Below are 18784 nucleotides of genomic sequence, written 5' to 3'. Positions count from 1 at the left end.
TATCTTTAACTCAATAATAGGTTTTTGGTCGATAACGGGTCGAGTCGGTCGCTTGGAGAAACTTGGCTGGCCTATGCTGGAAAGCAAGACGATCTCGACTACAATGTCTGAAACTAGAAATTCAAATATACCTAATAATAGAGGTTTTTTTTACAAAAATTCAAAAGAGATGAAGGACAAGTAGAAAAATACGAAGCTCTTGTTGAATCTAATTTGACACAGTAGCTATTTGTGATTTAAATGCCAATACCAACAATATATATTCTAATGTGATACTGATATAATATGGATCTGACATCATTCCAATATGAGATAGTTCCAATCTCCTTTAGAGGACCTGCTGAATTGCGCATTATGTCAACCTTCAACCAAAAACGTCACTTTTGACATTGACAGGTCAGTATCATATTGGAATAAGATGTAATAACTAAAACTCGAATCGAAAAACGTCACTTTTGACACTGACAGATCAGTATCATATTGGAATGGGGTTTAATAACGAAAACTTGAATCTTCATTATAAATAGTGCCATTAGCCTCAATATTAACGGACAAAAGTCGTACGTATTTATATCTACCTTCTAACGAAGACATGAGGTTCATCAATTGACGATTAAAAGTGTTGCTCTTAATACACAAAAGTCATTTGCAAGTATAAACAACCTTCATGGCTAATATATGATAATAATATAACATACGATAGAAAAGTTAGACCAAGCTAACTCTGCAGCGTTATAATTTGACAATACTTAAAATATATATGGCATTGTTTCGTATCTGTTACAAAACGTTATTCATGGTATATGGTTCATGGTATCTGCCGAAGGCGATTCTAGCTTAAAAACGAGAATGTTTACAATACAATAGTACGTGTCATCCACGATGACGCGCAGATTTGTCAAATCTAACCTTTATTAACATGACCTTACCAGTCAAGGCATACGTCGTCGTGAATGACACGATCTATATGAAGTTGATAACGGGTAAATGGAATGAATCTCTTAATACTTGTACCATATACGAACGTTTCCGTGAAAATAAATGGAACGCATTATTCAGTTCATCTCTCTGTACCTATTTACCGTTAGGCCTTGGTATTTAGTAATGTACCTACTCAATGTTGCGAATTTCACAAAAGGTCGATAATTTTGATTTCATGTCATTATTTATTAGCATTATACATTTATATTAATAGTGACATCTACTAATGCAATTCAATTTATTTGACCTTAATGCACACCTTACCTACATTTTTTAGCTGGTAAATGTGGTAAAATAATTCAAAGGTATCAAAGCAGTGTTGGCCGAACGTGAATTAGAATTGAAAATATTGAAAATTAACCATTACAAATTGAACCGTAAACTGTATCCGTCCGTCACGGTTTACGGGTCAATTCGTTGAGGGGAATTTTAAATATTTTTAATTCTAATTATCGTTCGGCCAACACTGGTATCAATACTATATAATACTTTTTGACGACCGGTTTGGCCTAGTCCTAGTGGGTAGTGACCCTGCCTACGAAGCTGATGGTCCCGGGTTCAAATACTGGTAAGGGCATGTATTTGTGTGATGAGCATGGATATTTGTTCCTGAGTCATGGGTGTTATCTATGTATTTAAGTATTCATAAATATTTATATATTATATATATCGTTGTCTAAGTACCCTCAAGACAAGCCTTATTGAGCTTACTGTGGGACTTAATCAATTTGTGTAATAATGTCCTATAATATTTATATTATTTATTTTCTGTGGTGCTGTCACATAGGTACTGATTGTCGAAAATTACTTTTTATCAATCGCTGCAAAGTTAGCTTGGTCCATCGATATTCGTCGGAATGCTGACGGAAGTTACGTTACTCTAAATAAAAAAAAGTTTACTAACTTATAAATGCCAAAACCATGTCATGCCAAAATAAATTAGAAATGTACGCACAATGCCTCATAAGAAGCCAAGGAAAATTTTCAACCGAATACATTATTTTTCACCGTACACAAGATTATACCGAAAAGAAAGTACATCTACACAATGTTTTTCACATTATCATTTGACCTCAATAAAGAAGATTGTGTACGCTCTTCCGAATAAAATAAGGAAGGGTGTTGCTTATATTACGCACATCTTTGAGTTTGTCCGTATATGGTTTCGTTCATAGAACTCATTTCAAAAGTAAATACCACCGTTAGTTTGTGGGAGCGATGTTGTATTACTCGCAGTCTATCTCGCTCGCACCAATTTGTTTAAATGTGGCTTTATACCTATACACTTTATATTTCTGTAGAAGTTTGCGTAGTGTTAAGTAATACATCGCCTATATAATGTAGAATGAACTTGCTACGAGGCCTACAATTTAGTTGCTGATAACCAGGAGGCGAAGCTCATTCTTTAACTTGATTGACGACAAGGTGGTTAGTGGGATAATGAGTAGGAGGCCTATTCCAAGTTTAAAATATCATCTTAATATGTCAGTGATTTCTGTACATTTCGCTCATATACTTCGAGCAACACCGGGAAAGGAGTCGGCATTTGCACTTGCCGAAGCACATTACATGCCCAACTGGGCATAGCGCGCTGCGTGTTGTGACTCGTCCGTACAGAAAAAGATACCGAGTTGTGCAAGATTTATCTTTGACGTATGTCATTTTCTATGTATTTGTGTCGTCATTACAGATTGGATTTTGTATGTAATGTGACAGTGTGCCTGTTTCTCCCGCAAAAAACGACAGAACGATTTGTACGGTAAGATATCGCCTGGGCTCGTCACTTTCGACGTGTCGGAAGCCGGTGTTGCTCGATGCTCATATCAATATATATTATAAGCAGACATAGGAATCCGTGGGACAAAATTGTTTGACAAGTAGGGAGTTCCTGTATCGATAAACTCGACTATCGATGCTAGTTCTATATACTAGCGATCACTCAAGGGTTTGCTTGTAAAAATACGTTTTTATTAAGAGTAAAAATAATAATTAAATAATAACTCAATTTACTCTTCTTCGTTTTTAAGACAAGACAAGACAATTTTATAATTTTCCAGTTACCAGTTTACCAGTCGCTTTTCGGTGAAGGAAAACATCGTGAGGAAACCGGACTAATCTCAACAAGGCCTAGTTTACCCTCTGGGTTTGAAGGTCAGATGGCAGTCGCTTTCGTAAAAAAATAGTGCCTACGCCAAATCTTGGGATTAGTTGTCAAGCGGACCCCAGGCTCCCATGAGCCGTGGCAAAATGCCGGGACAACGCGAAGAAGAAGGGAAAGGATACTTACTTTCTAGCTCCAACGCTAGCACTCATTATATACTTTTGGTAAGTACGAGTATGTTTGACCTTTCATTGCAATGAAGCTAGTAAGGTAACATATTTTTTTGCAAATAAGTACATAGTTTGTTGAGTGAAATGGAAAATATGTACGTTCAAATTTCAGTTGTATTTATTCCAACGAAGGTCTAAGTACATAGGTGTGAAGCAAACAAAGTTAAGGAAAACACTTCCTGTTTTATTACCTATGTGTACGCCTTGAAGTTAATAAGACTTCCTAATTTAGACCCCTTTGTGGGTGAGGTTACTTTGTTTCTTTTTTACGATCTGGTTTAATAGTTTAGCCCTAAAACACTTTATTGGCATAATGCAAATGTAACAAGTGTGAAATATGGGCAAAGGAAAAATACTTATTTTTGTTGGCACCACGGCCACATAAAGCAACTGAACGCCACTACATATGTATTATTTTCCCGACTGATATGGGATCATATTGTCACATCAAAATGACGTCGCACAGGCGTCTCGCTCGCATCAATACATGTATGCACATGTACTAGCATGCATATAGCATGCACGCGCAACTGACATCATTTAGATGGTCATTCTACTTTTTCAGGACCATTTTATTTATAACTATTGCCAGAAAAAAGTATGGTAGATATTTAATTTGTTAATAGAAATTTGTATTTACAAATTGTACCTGAATCAAATATTAGGAATTTGTTGACCAAAATTTATAGGTATAATTCTATCGATTAATGTAAAAAGATGGCAACGCAGCGGTAAATGCCTTATTTTCATCAAATCAGGAGACAATCAAGGACCACCTGAGTTACTGTGTTAAGCATATTTACAGTAGTCATTCATTGAACAAAGCTATCGGGATTGGTAACCTCATTAAGCCTATTTCTTTATCACAAAACAGAAAATTAAATTAATGGCCAAGTATTCTTAAATATGCATTTTACGAAAAAGTGTCAAAAACTTAATGTACAACAAAAAGTGGGATGTAATATAATGTAAGTTTGCCTCCATGTTACAAAGTCTATTTATTTAGCACGCTCTGCGTGATGGACTCAAAACTCATTTGAAGTAAATTCATGCTACGGAAGAGAAACACATTGACTATATACTCTGCTTGAGGCGATTGATAATTATATTTATCTTGCTCGCCGTTACATATTTATTTGGGGTTAGTTCTATGTTAAAGTTGTTCAGTATGACCCACATATTCATTTTTTCAACGACTCGTTTTCCCAGAAAATGTCTAGGTCTACCTAAGTATCTAAAATACCATATAAGACACTGATTGTTTTGAGGGGATTCATTAACCCTGCTGTTTCATTGTGTAGTTCTAAAGTCTTGAAAAGCATACATGTATGTGTTGAAAATTCTTGCGAAATAGAGATTTTTAAAGGCCAAATATGGGTACATATTATTAAAAATATATGTAGAAATGCATCCAGTTGGAATGAAAATTAAAATACATACTTACCTAAAATCGGAAATTATAACGGCTGCAACATTCAGGATTTCATAAGTACTTTTCCAATAAACGTTGAAATAAATACCATCATGATCACCAAATGAATAAGTTTATCCTCCTGAGACCCAGAAGCAATTGTTTCGTTTTTTAATTTGGAATCCTTAGTAACACAATAAAAGTTCAAAATATAACTTCAAAAAGAATACTAATAAAAAGTAATAACAATTGAAATCCTTACTTTTGTTTTTCATAATAGCCGAAATACACCTATTATCGTCGTAGAAACCTAACAACACTCATCTGTGTACCCAAATTGCTTAAATGCCTTAAATTAATTTGCAGGGCCAAGACTGTTTCGTAAGTTCTATAAAATACCTATAGTATTTAGAAAACAAACTTAGTGTTCACAAGTTTCCGTTTTTTGGTGGATTTCGTGTTATTAAACATTTTGTTTTTATCGAAGTTCAAATCAAGTTCGACATTCCGCTGTTAATAATTTATGAAGCTTTTCTTGGCATTCCGGCCCCACGCAATGGAATGTTAACAGTTTTACTGCAAGGCTATACCTACGTTACGTATTTAATGTTTGCCAGTTTTTTTGACACTGCCTCAAGCGTTTTATAGTAAATAGGTATGTAAATGTTATATGTGTTAAGCCGAACTCACACGTATCTGGAAATACAGTAGTTTGGGTTTACTGTGTTTATATGCTTAGAGTATATAACTAATGGTATGCTAGTGGTCAGTGGTCCTGGGTACGAATTCTGGTAGGGGAATTTGTGTGTATTGTGTACCTGCGAACATTTTTTTCCTAGTGATAGATGCTTCCTTCTAATGTATGTTTATTAATCGTACATATATTTGTCCATAGGTACTTAATTATTCCGACAGCCTTTAAGCTGGGTTATATTTGAAACCCGACAGCCGAAAAAAACATCATTAGTTTGAAGATTTACGAAACACTCGACAAAGCACCTGAAACAACTAATGAAAGGAACCGTATTCGTAATGTTATAGTACATTACGATACAAGTGCAAAAAGCAGGAAAAACGCAATGAGTGGCGATAAATTAAAACACGACAGAAGGCAGTGGGCAAATGTTTTAATCACACGTGTATCGTGCAACGTTTTACAGTACAAATACCAATGGCCCTTTAAATTTTCCACATAGGTCACATAGACACGGGAAGTGCTAATTACCGCACAAGTGCGATAAAGTAAAACCATATGTACTGTAAAAACTCTATCGAACGTATATTGACATTGAAAATAAAGTCGTCCCTACAAATCCGGCCCTTACTCTTTGCCAAAGAGAATTTGAAATAGAGGTAGATTGTCAAAGAAAATTTTGTAGCCACAGTAAATTTACTGCCATTTTTCGACACATGATTAAAACTTTTAGAACGCCATTTGACTTTGACTTTATTATTTCATAAAGTAGTTTCTTCAGTTTATCCAGTTCTGAGTGTCACTTTAACGGGCCTTAGGTCCATTAAAAAAACTGCTCAGAAGCAGCGTTCAAATTTTACAAATGAACTTCATTTTTACATTACTTAGTGCAGTTCGCTCACACATTTAAGTACTGCTAATGTGGTTTAGATACAATTACTTTAAATAAGGTATGCATATAATAAATAACCAGGAGACAACTATCCAAACCAAGGCGACAATTACGTGATTTATAGGTACGAGTACCAATATTTTCGAACAGGTCGCAATAAATAGTAGTATCTACTTAGCTACGCGATACTTTTAGACTTACAAATTACAGTGATTAGTTACAGTCTTAAAATGTACGATAATCATTATTTTATGAAATAATAAAATTAAAACACCCGATGAATATTTTGATATTTTTTATTAAAAGGATATATTTATTTTTATTGTTATTAAAATATAATATTTTATTTATTTATTTTATTTTATTAAAAAATAATCAGGCAACAAGGGCCATATTACAAATACCTTATAGACTAACATACATTACATTTTATAAAATTACAACTAAACACTATTTAGGCGCCAAAACGGCGTAGCTCCGTTGAATCGCCTGTGTCGGATTCGGCAGTTTAATTAATGTAATATTAATATTCTAAGTTTACTTTATAGACAATATAAAGCTATTTATTGACAATATAACATGCAAAACACTCTCAATGCGATACAAACGAGAAATGCCATACAAGCAAAAGGTGAAACTTTGCGGCAGTTATATCTTTATAATAAAAAATAGTCTTTGTGAAAAAACTCATGGATGCCTCAACCAATCATATTCAATACAATTTTCGTTGAAAGTATTTAGATTTTTTTTTCTGTTTTTTTGTTTATAAATTTTTTGTTTCCTCTGTTCGAAAGTTACAAAGGGTGGACACAATATTATTTCTAAACTAAGTAAAGGCTGACAGAATATACCTATTCTAAAAATTTGTCTTATAGTTTCCGAGTAAAATGGCTGTGACATACGGACAGACGGACGGGCGGACATGACGAAACTATAAGGGTTCAGCTTTTGCCATTTTGACTACGAAAACCCTAAAATAGCAAACGAATCACGAGCTCACCTGCGCGCGTTGCATGATTGCCCGCGAAAACATGCGGGCAATGAGGTCGTCACATCCCTACGCCAACTCATATTTAAACATTATTACCATGAAGAGAACGCGCAAATGTAAGGCATTCGCTACATAGTTGCTCTGTAAAGGAATCCTGTGTACCTAGTCGGAAATGACACTCACGTTCCGTGATTAAATTCCTTGTTTTGCTTCGTTTTCACTAGAGTCAACTAAAAAGAAGTCTGAATCGGAATACCATACAAAGTTACTCACGCAAAATAGGCGCCAGTTGTCGAGACATATTTAGTCACAAAAATATGAAAATAAGTTTCGCCTCCATTTGAATAAATGTATCTTCAATTCAAAAAGCTTTGTATAATTACCAACATAACAAGATAATCCCAATAAAGACCCCAAATCTTCAGTTTATCCAGTTCTGAGTATCACTTTAGCGGGCCTTAGGTGCATTAAAAAAACTGCTCAGAAGCAGCGTTCAAATTTTACAAATGAACCTCATTTTTACATTACTCAGTACAGTTCGTTCACACATTTAAGTACGAAATCAAAAGTTCGGAAGCTGTTACTAAGTAGTACCGTAACAGCTTTGAATGATTCTCTAGATTTATATCGAATGTAATCTGCATCAAAATATCGGTAGCTCAAACACAATAGAAAAAGTCATCACGATCAATATTCTGGTCGATGTAAGTCTGTTGCTTAAAGTGTTCATCTAAATCCAATTCCTCGCTGCACAGCTTGTAAACGTGTAAATTTTCATCCCTAGCCCGATCGATAGGCATTATTCGTCCATGAAGATTAACTTAATTTTGTACAAAGTGCTTTCCTGATGAGATTATATTGTTTACCTTTATAGATGATTACGTTTAAATGTATTTAAGCAGTTTACAAATCCATTTTACATATAAAATTGAATTTTTAACTATACTGACTTATTTATTGAACTCTTTGAATTTGTATAACCCTTTAAACGTAATGGACTCTTATATATCTACTGATGTCGTGCTTCTGAAACGTTTTCCCTATGTTACATTTTGGCGTATGTTATGGTCAAAGTATCAATAGCAAGTGATTCAAATTTTATCTCTTAAAGCAATGTTGTTGGAGTGTGTGTAACGTCCTTGAATGTTTGAATGGCGGACAAAAGGTTAAGGGTAAATCGACTTCATACAGTTGTTATGTAATTAAGTAATGCATCATACACATGCCCCTTATAGTATGATCATAATGAATAATGCGTGCAGGAAAGTATAAGTTAAGAATTGCGTTACGTAAAGAATTACGTGGACATATAGAACACGTTCTCTGTGGTAATGGGCTGGTTCGAGCCCATGCAGATGTATATTGTCAGATAGCAGTACAGGTGAATATGTCGGCAACGCACCCAGACCGCGATGTCCCGTTTTCTCGTGTATAAATAGAGGTAATCACTAGCCATTGGGTGAGCCGTGTCGTATACTTATTTGCCAGTTTTGCCACCGACGTGATAGGGATACCTAAAATTTCCTAAATCGTACTTGTTATCAAATCATACTCTACTTGTGACAAGAAACAGCGACGAATGTAAAAAAATACCATAGTCATGTTCATTATAACGGTACGAGTATTATAATTTTTTTCCCCAAAAATGTCACAATGTATTCTACTCTATGATTAAATCACTTGTCAATAACAGTATGTAAGTAGCGTATTCTTTATTCAAAAGTGTGCTTTACCCCCCAGGTTCAGGACGTACTTCCGCACGGCCATGTGCGGGTGGCGCGACGCCCTGCGCCGGCGCAAGCGGCCGCTGCCCGACTCCCCACCGGACTACCTCTCACAGTCGGGTAGCCGATCCCGATCAGGTTTTTACTCGTTAACGTAATTATTGTTTAAAATGATGTCTAAGGTAATAATTTTGTATCACTATTTCTGTTGTTTTTTTTATATTACATACATATATAATCACGCCTATTTCCCGGAGGTCTCTGCCTACGACCACGGATTTCCACTTGCTACGATCCTGACATTACTTTTTCGCTTCCTTCACTTTCATAACATTCCTTATAACACGCTCGCTGGTTAAGGCTGCTCTTGACCTGGGGCCTATTGCATGATAAAATACAAGCTAATACTATTAGTGATTTTACATGCAAAATCACTAATAGTATTAGCTTGTATTTTATTATGCAATAGGCCTCTGGCCTTTCTTCAGGATTTCCCCGATTTGACCAGAGAAAGTGCGCCGAGGTCTACCCCTTTCAGCTCTCTCTTCTACTTCTTCCTTGTACACTGTTTTTGTTAGCCTTCTTTCACTCACTCTTTCCACGTGTCCAAACCAACTCAACATACCTTTTTCAATTTTTACACTACATCTTCGTTCAGTCCACACTTTTCTTTACTAATATACTATACTAATATTATGTTTTTCATTAATTAAATGCAAATTGATAAAAATATTTGGTAATAAAAATTTGAACTACCTATACATTTTGGGTTCCGCTTCAGCTCTTCTGGCGTTCCGTTTTTCCATAAATAACTTTGTATGGACCCTGGTCCAAAAACCAACAGAAATGAGAGTTAGATCATTAGATAGGTATTTCTATATGCTTGATTTCATTCTATGGGCAGCAAGCGGAATTCCACTGCAAAACTGAGATATGAGGATTTCAGTCAAAATGTCGTCACCCTTATTACAGTCCAAGAAAGTAAATTAATTACTGCAGGCGATCGCAGCAGGTGATCGCGCACCGCAGTGAGCGCGGCAAGTCATCGGTGGACTCGTTTGTCTAGGTAATAAGGGTGATGACGTTTTAACTAAAATACATAAAAATAGAATTCCGCTTGGTGCGAAATGAAATACATAGAAATACCTATGTATTGACCTAATTTACAACTCCGTTTGTTTTTGGACCATTTTGACGCATAGTCTTTTGACAAGAGAAATGAAATGCAATTTTGGAAAGAGAGATAAGTATTCTGGAAATTCGTATATACCTTTATTATGGTTATTTAAAAGTCGCCTTGAAATTCACATAAAATCTTGTGTAGATTGCGTTTGAAGTTATTCGAGGACAAAGTTCACAGAAATCTGTTTTTCGCGAATATCAAGATTGGTATACATAAAATACAATTTTTGACACGTTATAACTATTCCACGAGTTTTTTCATACGCTTAATCATTTTTAAGATAGGTATACCCCATTTCATAGGCCATAGCGGGATTATACTTGAGTCGGTCATTAGGCGTGAATAATACCCTGTAGTTGACTCTGTTCACCCAGCTCAGATCACCCGGGTCAATTAAGTAAACTAAAAATACACTTAGTTCACCTATGATTTTCTTGGGGGTATTAAGTAAACTTTAAGTATATTTGATTCCCCTTTGTTCACCTGAGGTGCACAAAGCTAACAGACAGTAAATTTAATGCACCTGTGACCAATTACGAGTAGTGACAACAAAAGATACCCGGCAAACTTTTATTGCGTCGTGTCTTACATGTACCTTTCCAGTCTTGATCCTTTTGTGTTATTAGTTGACAGTCATATCAGTCTGATAAAAATATTTTAAAACTAGTAGTTGTTGGACTTGTAGGGACTACATCCTATTCCTACATTCGATCAATGCTAGATGTTATTAAATAAATAGGTAATTAACGTTTTAAGCTTTTAAAGAATGAATAAACCAATTTAAGTAATTGTTTAAACTGTCTAGACACTTGGTTTTTTTAATTGAAAGTTTTTAAAATATTTATATACCCATGTAGTATCAACATCGCTTAACCCGACATTACTTCACTGTAGTTAAGGTACTCGTAATACCACCACACGCTAACTTTGAAGAGCAGAGCTCGAAAAGCAATTGTTAAACAATAGATCAACATTATGGTTCTCTTTATGCAGTTTCAAGTGGATATGAAATTGGGTATATACCATGGGCCATCTCCAGATCAGCTCCATGTCATGATAACATTACTTCGATCGAATATGATGGTCCAACTTCGTATGTAGAAATAAAAGTGAAATATTTATCTTCACAAGGCTCCCTTTATTATATTGTGGAATAGTAATCTTTGTGCCAAATTTGAACTCATTTGCAAATGATTTAGTGGTCGCTATGATTTTGTGATTTGCAATATCCTCATACCCATAGCCCGAGTCAAAACGTAGACCTTCGCTACGCTTCGGTCAATTAAATAATTCTACAGAAGGTATTATTCACATAGATTTTCAGCTGACCTTGCACCAGTACGTATTACTACGTATGGCTGACTGCTGCGCGTTCTGCGACCAATATCTTAAAAACGGTTGACCGCATGAAAAAATATTTAGAAACATGAAGTGTCGCAAATTTTATGCTCTACAATTTTTACTTACGGTTCGATTCGAAGAATGATTAAGACACGTTTAAGATCCTGGAAAGATTTCAAAAATCGATAACTAAACGACATGTCAAAATTGACGTTTATTTCTATTCCGCTGTGATCCCAATAAGATCTATCTACGATATTTCTAACGCCAAAGTGACATTGGTTGCCCGAATCGAGTTGCTTCTGTCAATTTTACGTCATACGAACGATATCTAAATGAGAACTTATCGAAATCGTATCTCATTCTTCGAATCGGGCCGTTGATCTAAAGATCATTCATGCTATTAAAACATTGATATATGTGAAAAACCGATTTCTGTTACCTTTAAACCTGAAATAACTACCAAGAGCACACGAGGACATTCCGAGACTAATCAGGAAACTTTTAGAACGTTATAATGAAGGTGTACACGAGTTTCCAGCTTATTATCTCTGATTGCGTGGTGAAACCCTTAAGTTGTCCGGGTTATACTATAATATAAGTATATCGAGTCCTATGCCGAGCAAATAGGGAGTATTACTACAATGTTCTGGCACTAGAGTGCAGCACTAGCACCTTTCCTAAACCATAGAGTAACTTGTACATACTATGCCTTAAACTGTTTTTTGACAAGTTTTCATAGATAATAAAATATGAAATTGATGCATCAAGGCGGTTTGTTTACAAAGGGCCTACCGGGAAACGCGAAAATCCAAATTTAGTTATCTGCCTCTCCATCGCTTGAATATGCAAGAGCGATAGAGAGTGATAACGAAATTTCGATTTTCTTGTTCAGCGGTAGACCCTCACATTATGATGGATTTTGGTAGTATCGCCCCCTACGCAGAGTTTCACGTAATATTCCCTATTATTTTCTCAACCTTTCAATGCCATAGATCTATTGGTAATATCAATCGGTTTTTTTCAAGTTCATTTTTAGGGTTCCGTAGCCAAATGGCAAAAAACGGAACCCTTATAGATTCGTCATGTCCGTCTGTCTGTCCGTTTATGTCACAGCCACTTTTTTCCGAAACTATAAGAGCTATACTGTTCAAACTTGGTAAGTAGATGTATTCTATGAACCGCATTAAGATCTTCACACAAAAGTAGAAAAAAACAATAAATTTTGGGGGTTCCCCATACTTAGAACTGAAACTCAAAAAACCTTTTTTCATCAAACCCATACGTGTGGGTTATATATGGATAGGTCTTCAAAAATGATATTGAGGTTTCTAATATCATTTTTTTCTAAACTGAATAGTTTGCGTGAGAGACACTTCCAAAGTGGAAAAAATTGTCCCCCCCCCCCCCGCCCCCTGTAACTTCTAAAATAACAGAATGAAAAATCTAAAAAAAATATGATATACATTACCATGCAAACTTCTACCGAAAATTGGTTTGAACAAGATTTAGTAAGTAGTTTTTTTAATACGTGTAATAAATGGTACGGAACCCTTCATGGGCGAGTCCGACTCGCACTTGGCCGCTTTTTATTTATATAGGTAGCTAGTGTAATCTGTAAAATAATTGGATGAGTAACATATATTTAAATAACTTTCTACAACTTCTAGAATAATTGATATATCTTTGCACTTAACAAGACTGTTAAGTGCAAAGATATATCAATAATAATTTGTATTAGGTACTTTTTGTATTTCATGATAATAAGACTATTATCATGAAATACAAAAAGTACCTAATACAAATTATTATTTATATACAAATATTTATTTCCACACCAGCTCCTGCTTTTTTCTTCAAAGCCGGATAAGACAGTTGCACTTTAAGGATGACTCATGCTAGACTGGCCCGTGCCCGGGCCGAGGTGTCCGACACGTCATTTTCTATGACCTGATCTGATGTAATCTGATCACTTGGTGCATCCCATAGAAAACGAAGCGCCGCTCTGGCCCGGCCCCGGCCCGGTCTAGAGTGAGACATCATTTACCCTCTGTAGAGTGGTAAAGTAATTTGATGCAAATAAGTTGCTTCCTCACGTTGGCTGGTAGAATGGACTTTTAAGTGATGATTTTAAATTATAATTGTTCACTAGCATTCATTTTGATTCGACTTTGATAATGTATGTGTTTCACTCTTTAGCAAAGTTTGTAAAACATAATAATTAATGTTAATTTAACTGAGAAAGTGTTATAAAGTTAAAATAAATGTTATTTTATTCCTTAAGTTAAACAAGTTTCACGAAAGAAGCTTAATTTAAGCTTCTTTCGTAGGTTTAGTAATAGCCATTTAAATCTTGAATAGAAGACACCTACCTATATTTTTAAGAAAGCCTGTTTAGGTAATAATTATAAAGAAAATGTGATATACTAAATTTTGCCTTTAAATTTTGGATGTAATTGAGTATTACTTTGAACTCTCAGGGTCTTTTCCATGCCGACCTGTACGAACATTTCCTAAATTATCGAATACTTCTGTTGTTGCCAATTTGGTTACGGAACGCTAATAACGTTAAGTGCCCACCATTTTGCGATGAAAATACTGTCGTGATAAGATAAATATTAACCAAAGCCTAACCCATTAGCCATGCTTTCTAAGTATTTTTAAAATAAATCTCCTGGATAACTGTATTATTGTGCTAAAAGTAAAAAGCGCCTAGCTTCCGAGTGACGTGACTTAAATTTTGAAGGCAGAATTACAAAATCTTGCTCTTGTTACAATTAGTAATGAAATTTGCAAAATGTTTCCACTCATCGAATTATAATTGTATGTGGAAAGTTCATTTAACTCTTTTAATAGTTTTTTCTCTATTGCATGGTAAACAACATTAACACATTATTACGCCACGCACAATGCTACTTCATATTAGGTAGGTATTCATAGCGTTATTCATGTATAATCCCACCATGAATTTACCAATTCACTGACTGTATCACAAACTTACTTCGGTGGCTCGGTGACCCAAAATGAGACTTGGCCTCCGACACAAGATAGCGCCTCTTTTCTCGGTCCTGTATGACTTCGCGCTAATTGTTAACGAGTTCGCGCAAGTTCGCGCAGATCCGCCTCCACCATGTCGCTCCAGCAACACCAGGGGCGTCCGATAGGACGTCCTCCTGCTAGGCTACCCAGGTACGCTCTGATCACGCTCCGATCTTCATCCATTCTCTTAAGTTGCCCCAAACTAATGGAGCCTGAGAGCTTTACTCTCTCCCATGATGTTAGGTTCAGCCACTAGATCTTCAATCTCACGGTTCCTGTCCAGCTTCCATTCGGTCTTCGTTTGGGGGTCCAGTATCTTACGAAGGATCTTCCTCTCGGCAACTAGCAGCATATTTTCTTCCTTGTGTGTTAGTGTCCATACTTTGCATCCGTAGGTTAGAATTAGGCGAATCACGGTCTTATAAATTCGGATCTTAGTGCGTCTACTTAGAAGCTTGGACCCTAATAACTTATGTAGAGCTGCACTGCATCGCAATGTATTCTGGATCCTAAACACACACAAATCCTATCACAAAGATTAAACTTATTCAATATCCACACTCTATCCGTATAATTCGTTTTCGTAACATATTCATATGTGTGACCGGCCTAACCGCAAAATTAGGGGCCTTCCCAGGCACTTTGCAAACAGCTAAATAATAGTACTCACTATATCTGGGTTTGGCAGGAAATTAATCAATCAGGACCATCCATTTGTGTAGGGATGATAGTTAGATGACTCCAGAACAAAACACTCTTTAATTTAAGGGCGCCAAATACAGGATACGAGAATACAGTACGTTGGAATTAATATCATAAATAAGTTTTATTTTTTTATTTACATTTTATCTTCACTTTTTGAGGTGGATGTGCTCGTGGAAAAATTATGTAACTTCTTCCTTGATCTTTTCTTAACATTGTCTCATATTATATAGATTCTCTGCACTCCCTTGATATATCCTTGATATTTGGATAATTACGAGGAACATACTACTCGTATCTTCGCAAAAGCAATCTGCGTAGTCTACGAATACAAGTACGAATAAAAATATAGAAAGGCTTAATCTCGGGAACTCTCAGGTCTACAGAGGCAATTCTAGTCTCGTATTGTAGCTAATTTAGTCTACTTTAAAAACGCCCTATTCGTTGAGCCAAAATCGTAAACAAGTCTGCAAAAATCAGAACTACCGGATTTGACGCAAACGAATCCCGTTACAAAAGGTGACAAAGTTACTGGATTTTAATTAAAAGTTCACTTTAAGTTTATTTTTGGTAAAAAAAAAAACAAAGTTTATTCATATTTTAAGGGATAATCTTTTGCGTAAATCATTTTGAATGAGGCCTTCGGTTGAAAATCACGTTCTGAGGACGTTCTGAGGCAACTGAGCGAATTGTATAAGGCAAATATTTTTGCGGAAGCATTTTCAAATTTGGGTATTTACGAGTATCTTCGTAGGTATTTGGATCTTGTTTCATTGGGATATTTGAACATAATGTACAAGAGACCGTCGTTAATTTCGCGCGCTTTTCAAACTGTGATATCGGCTGTATTTTAATCAGAGATGTCGATATATCGGCCTGCCGATTATATTGGCCTATGTATCGGTACATCGCTAATTTATCACTGATGTTATTAAAATTAAATTTTAGTTGATTTTTAAATATTAGAAATTGTAAGGTTGATATCAGATTCATCAAACGACATTCAAAATTGCCCTTTTCCCCTACCAGTGCATTTTCGTTGCCCTTATCGAACTAGCTACTATTCTAATAATCCTTCTGAAGTATGCGTATCCACAGGTATAGAGGAACCGCGCGACTCAAGAAGAAATGTAGCGAGCGAGTGGCCGCTATTGTCGTGTCGGGATCGGCCAGGCCTGCGGTCGCAGAGACCGCCTTTGCTTGCTAGCTGCCCACGTTGCCCGCACTCCTACTATGATGGTAAGTAAAGACTGTCGGTTGTTTAACAAATTAAACATCATATTGGTTCTTCTGATTCTACAAATAGCATAATGCAGTTCTTATTAGTCAGGTCATAAGTCCTGTCAAAAATTGTATGCTTAATTATCTACTTAATATAATTTAACGTAATTTGCTACCTCAGTTTTCCATAATTCTATGTATTATTCGAAAAAAGTAATAGAAATACATCTCAAAAAATACGCTCCCTGTTCAAAGTGATATTGATCCCTATATATTTTTTATTCTTCTTTTAATATACGGTTCGTGTAAATTGGACTGAAAAAAGCTACAATACCTACATGTTTAACCAAATGACTGTACTTGTTGTATGGCAATCCAATTTAAGCCTATTGCTGAAAACTACCTTATGTTTAAAAGCACATACTTGTCACAGAACTAAATGCAGGTGACGAAATTATGCTCTAATAAAATAGGTTCATACAAATAAACAATTGCACCTCTTTTATTAATGTGACACTGATTTTTATTAACGACATCCCAAAGTAAACAAAGTCGCGATCTAAATTTTAAACTACCTCGATTTTACGTTTTGATCAGTATAAAACAAGCTTTCAAATCATGATAATTAGTTCAATTATGGATTTGGCTTTTTGTTACATAGGTACGAGTATATACTGTCATGTGACATAAGCCCTTAAATCCGTCCCCACCCATCTACGCTACGCTGCAGCAGCCGCGTGACTTATGGAATGTTTTAAAAATCCACCAGAACCATGAACAGTTGAACACGCACTATAAAATTATTTTAAAGTTACAATGCCGCTACCACTCATTCCTACGCTCCATAAACTTCTTATATAAATAATTTACAGGAAGTTTTTACAGAACTCGGGCTTTTGAGTTTAGGTTTGCTCTAAAAAATACAAAAGAAAGTATTTGTAGATGCTGTGTAATTATTTATATATTTTTTTGTTTCAGCTTACATCCATGGACGTAAAGTGTAAAATAAACAAAAAAAGTGGTCATCAGGGACTGATTGATATTATCAAGTAGGTAGGTTGTATATTTTGCAAATTACAAATGTATATGTTTTAAAGGTAGGTAGTTAAGTAAAAGTAATACTTAAAGTATTAGTAAGATAAACGTTTAATGTTTAGAAATGTCTGAGTGGTGCTCATTACGAAAATAGTATAATATAATATTATCTGGTGATGTATTGTTTTTTTTTTAATATTATCAGTATTTTCATACTTATTCGTAAATCTAAGAAATCAAATTGTAAATCGGAATTGTAATTTGGATGAAATACTAACTGTAATTTAATTTAATATGTCATGTTTGAATTATAATTTCAAGTATATTTTGAATTATGGTTTAGGCAAAGATTCATTTACCATTTTTTACCCATATTTATAATGTTATAACCGGTATTCTCATTGTATTTGAAAAGGCTAGGGTTTTTGCCAAATTGAAATAAATAACTGGAATAGTGTGGCAGTGCCGGAGGTCGAACTAGCTGAATTGCTATACTGATTAAAGTGATTAGACGTATACAGTGCTAACGGCCTATTTAAGTGCTGCGTAAATAGTGATGGGACCACATCAACGAAAATCCACATCAAGGAAAATGGGTTAAGGGGGAAGAATACCACGTGATTATCCATACGAAAAGACAAAAAGTTTTTCCATTTCAAAATATTTTTCATTCTCCATGATTTTTTAGTATGTTATTGACACAATGATAGGCTTATAGATTTCCTTTTTTTTTTCAAAATATGCTTTTTTTTAAAGAAAAATCTATAATCCTAGAATATATTATGCTGAAGCGTTCGAGATCAAAATCAGAGTGATTTGTTAAGATTTAGTTAGTGGATACGTTTTCGCCCGAAATGGAATTTCATAGAAAAAGTACCGTTATTTCGCTAGGATCGCAAAGCTATTCTTCCCTCTTAAAATTGTGACTTGTAACTACGCTGAAAAATCTTATCGATAATTGTATTTCATTACAATGGTTACAAATAAATACCTGAAAACTATTAGCTGCTAAAGTCAAATTTCAAACCTAAATAACGTTAAACATCGCCTCAGTACTTAAAAATATTTAATTTTTACCTCGGCATTCTTTCCATCGCTACTGGCAAAGGTGACCACTGTACGCATCCATCAATAGTGACAAACTGGTAGGTACGACCTCACTTTGTCAAGTTGACAAACGCCTGAGCAATAGCGAGCTGTCGAAACGCCGTAATTCTATTGGCGGGGCCTTTTGTTGTT

General features: G+C 35.3%; 1 protein-coding gene across 1 annotated transcript in view; it reads left to right on the top strand.

The window, feature by feature from the left end:
* The window catches only part of LOC133520490 (tachykinin-like peptides receptor 86C), a 94338-nt gene extending 76533 nt beyond the window's left edge, over window positions 1–17805 (top strand). Inside the window, exons 8-10 of the mRNA XM_061854930.1 lie at window positions 9041–9162; window positions 16388–16528; window positions 17489–17805. Of these exons, the coding sequence (XP_061710914.1) occupies window positions 9041–9162; window positions 16388–16528; window positions 17489–17514 (289 nt within the window). The 3' untranslated portion in view covers window positions 17515–17805. The remainder of the gene's footprint in view (window positions 1–9040; window positions 9163–16387; window positions 16529–17488) is intronic.
* The last annotated feature ends 979 nt before the right edge of the window (window positions 17806–18784 follow it).

Source organism: Cydia pomonella, chromosome 8, assembly GCF_033807575.1.
Source record: "Cydia pomonella isolate Wapato2018A chromosome 8, ilCydPomo1, whole genome shotgun sequence".
Classification (NCBI taxonomy): Eukaryota; Metazoa; Arthropoda; class Insecta; order Lepidoptera; family Tortricidae; genus Cydia; species Cydia pomonella.
Note: the sequence above shows the minus strand (reverse complement) of the source record. Positions and strands in the feature narration are given on the sequence as shown.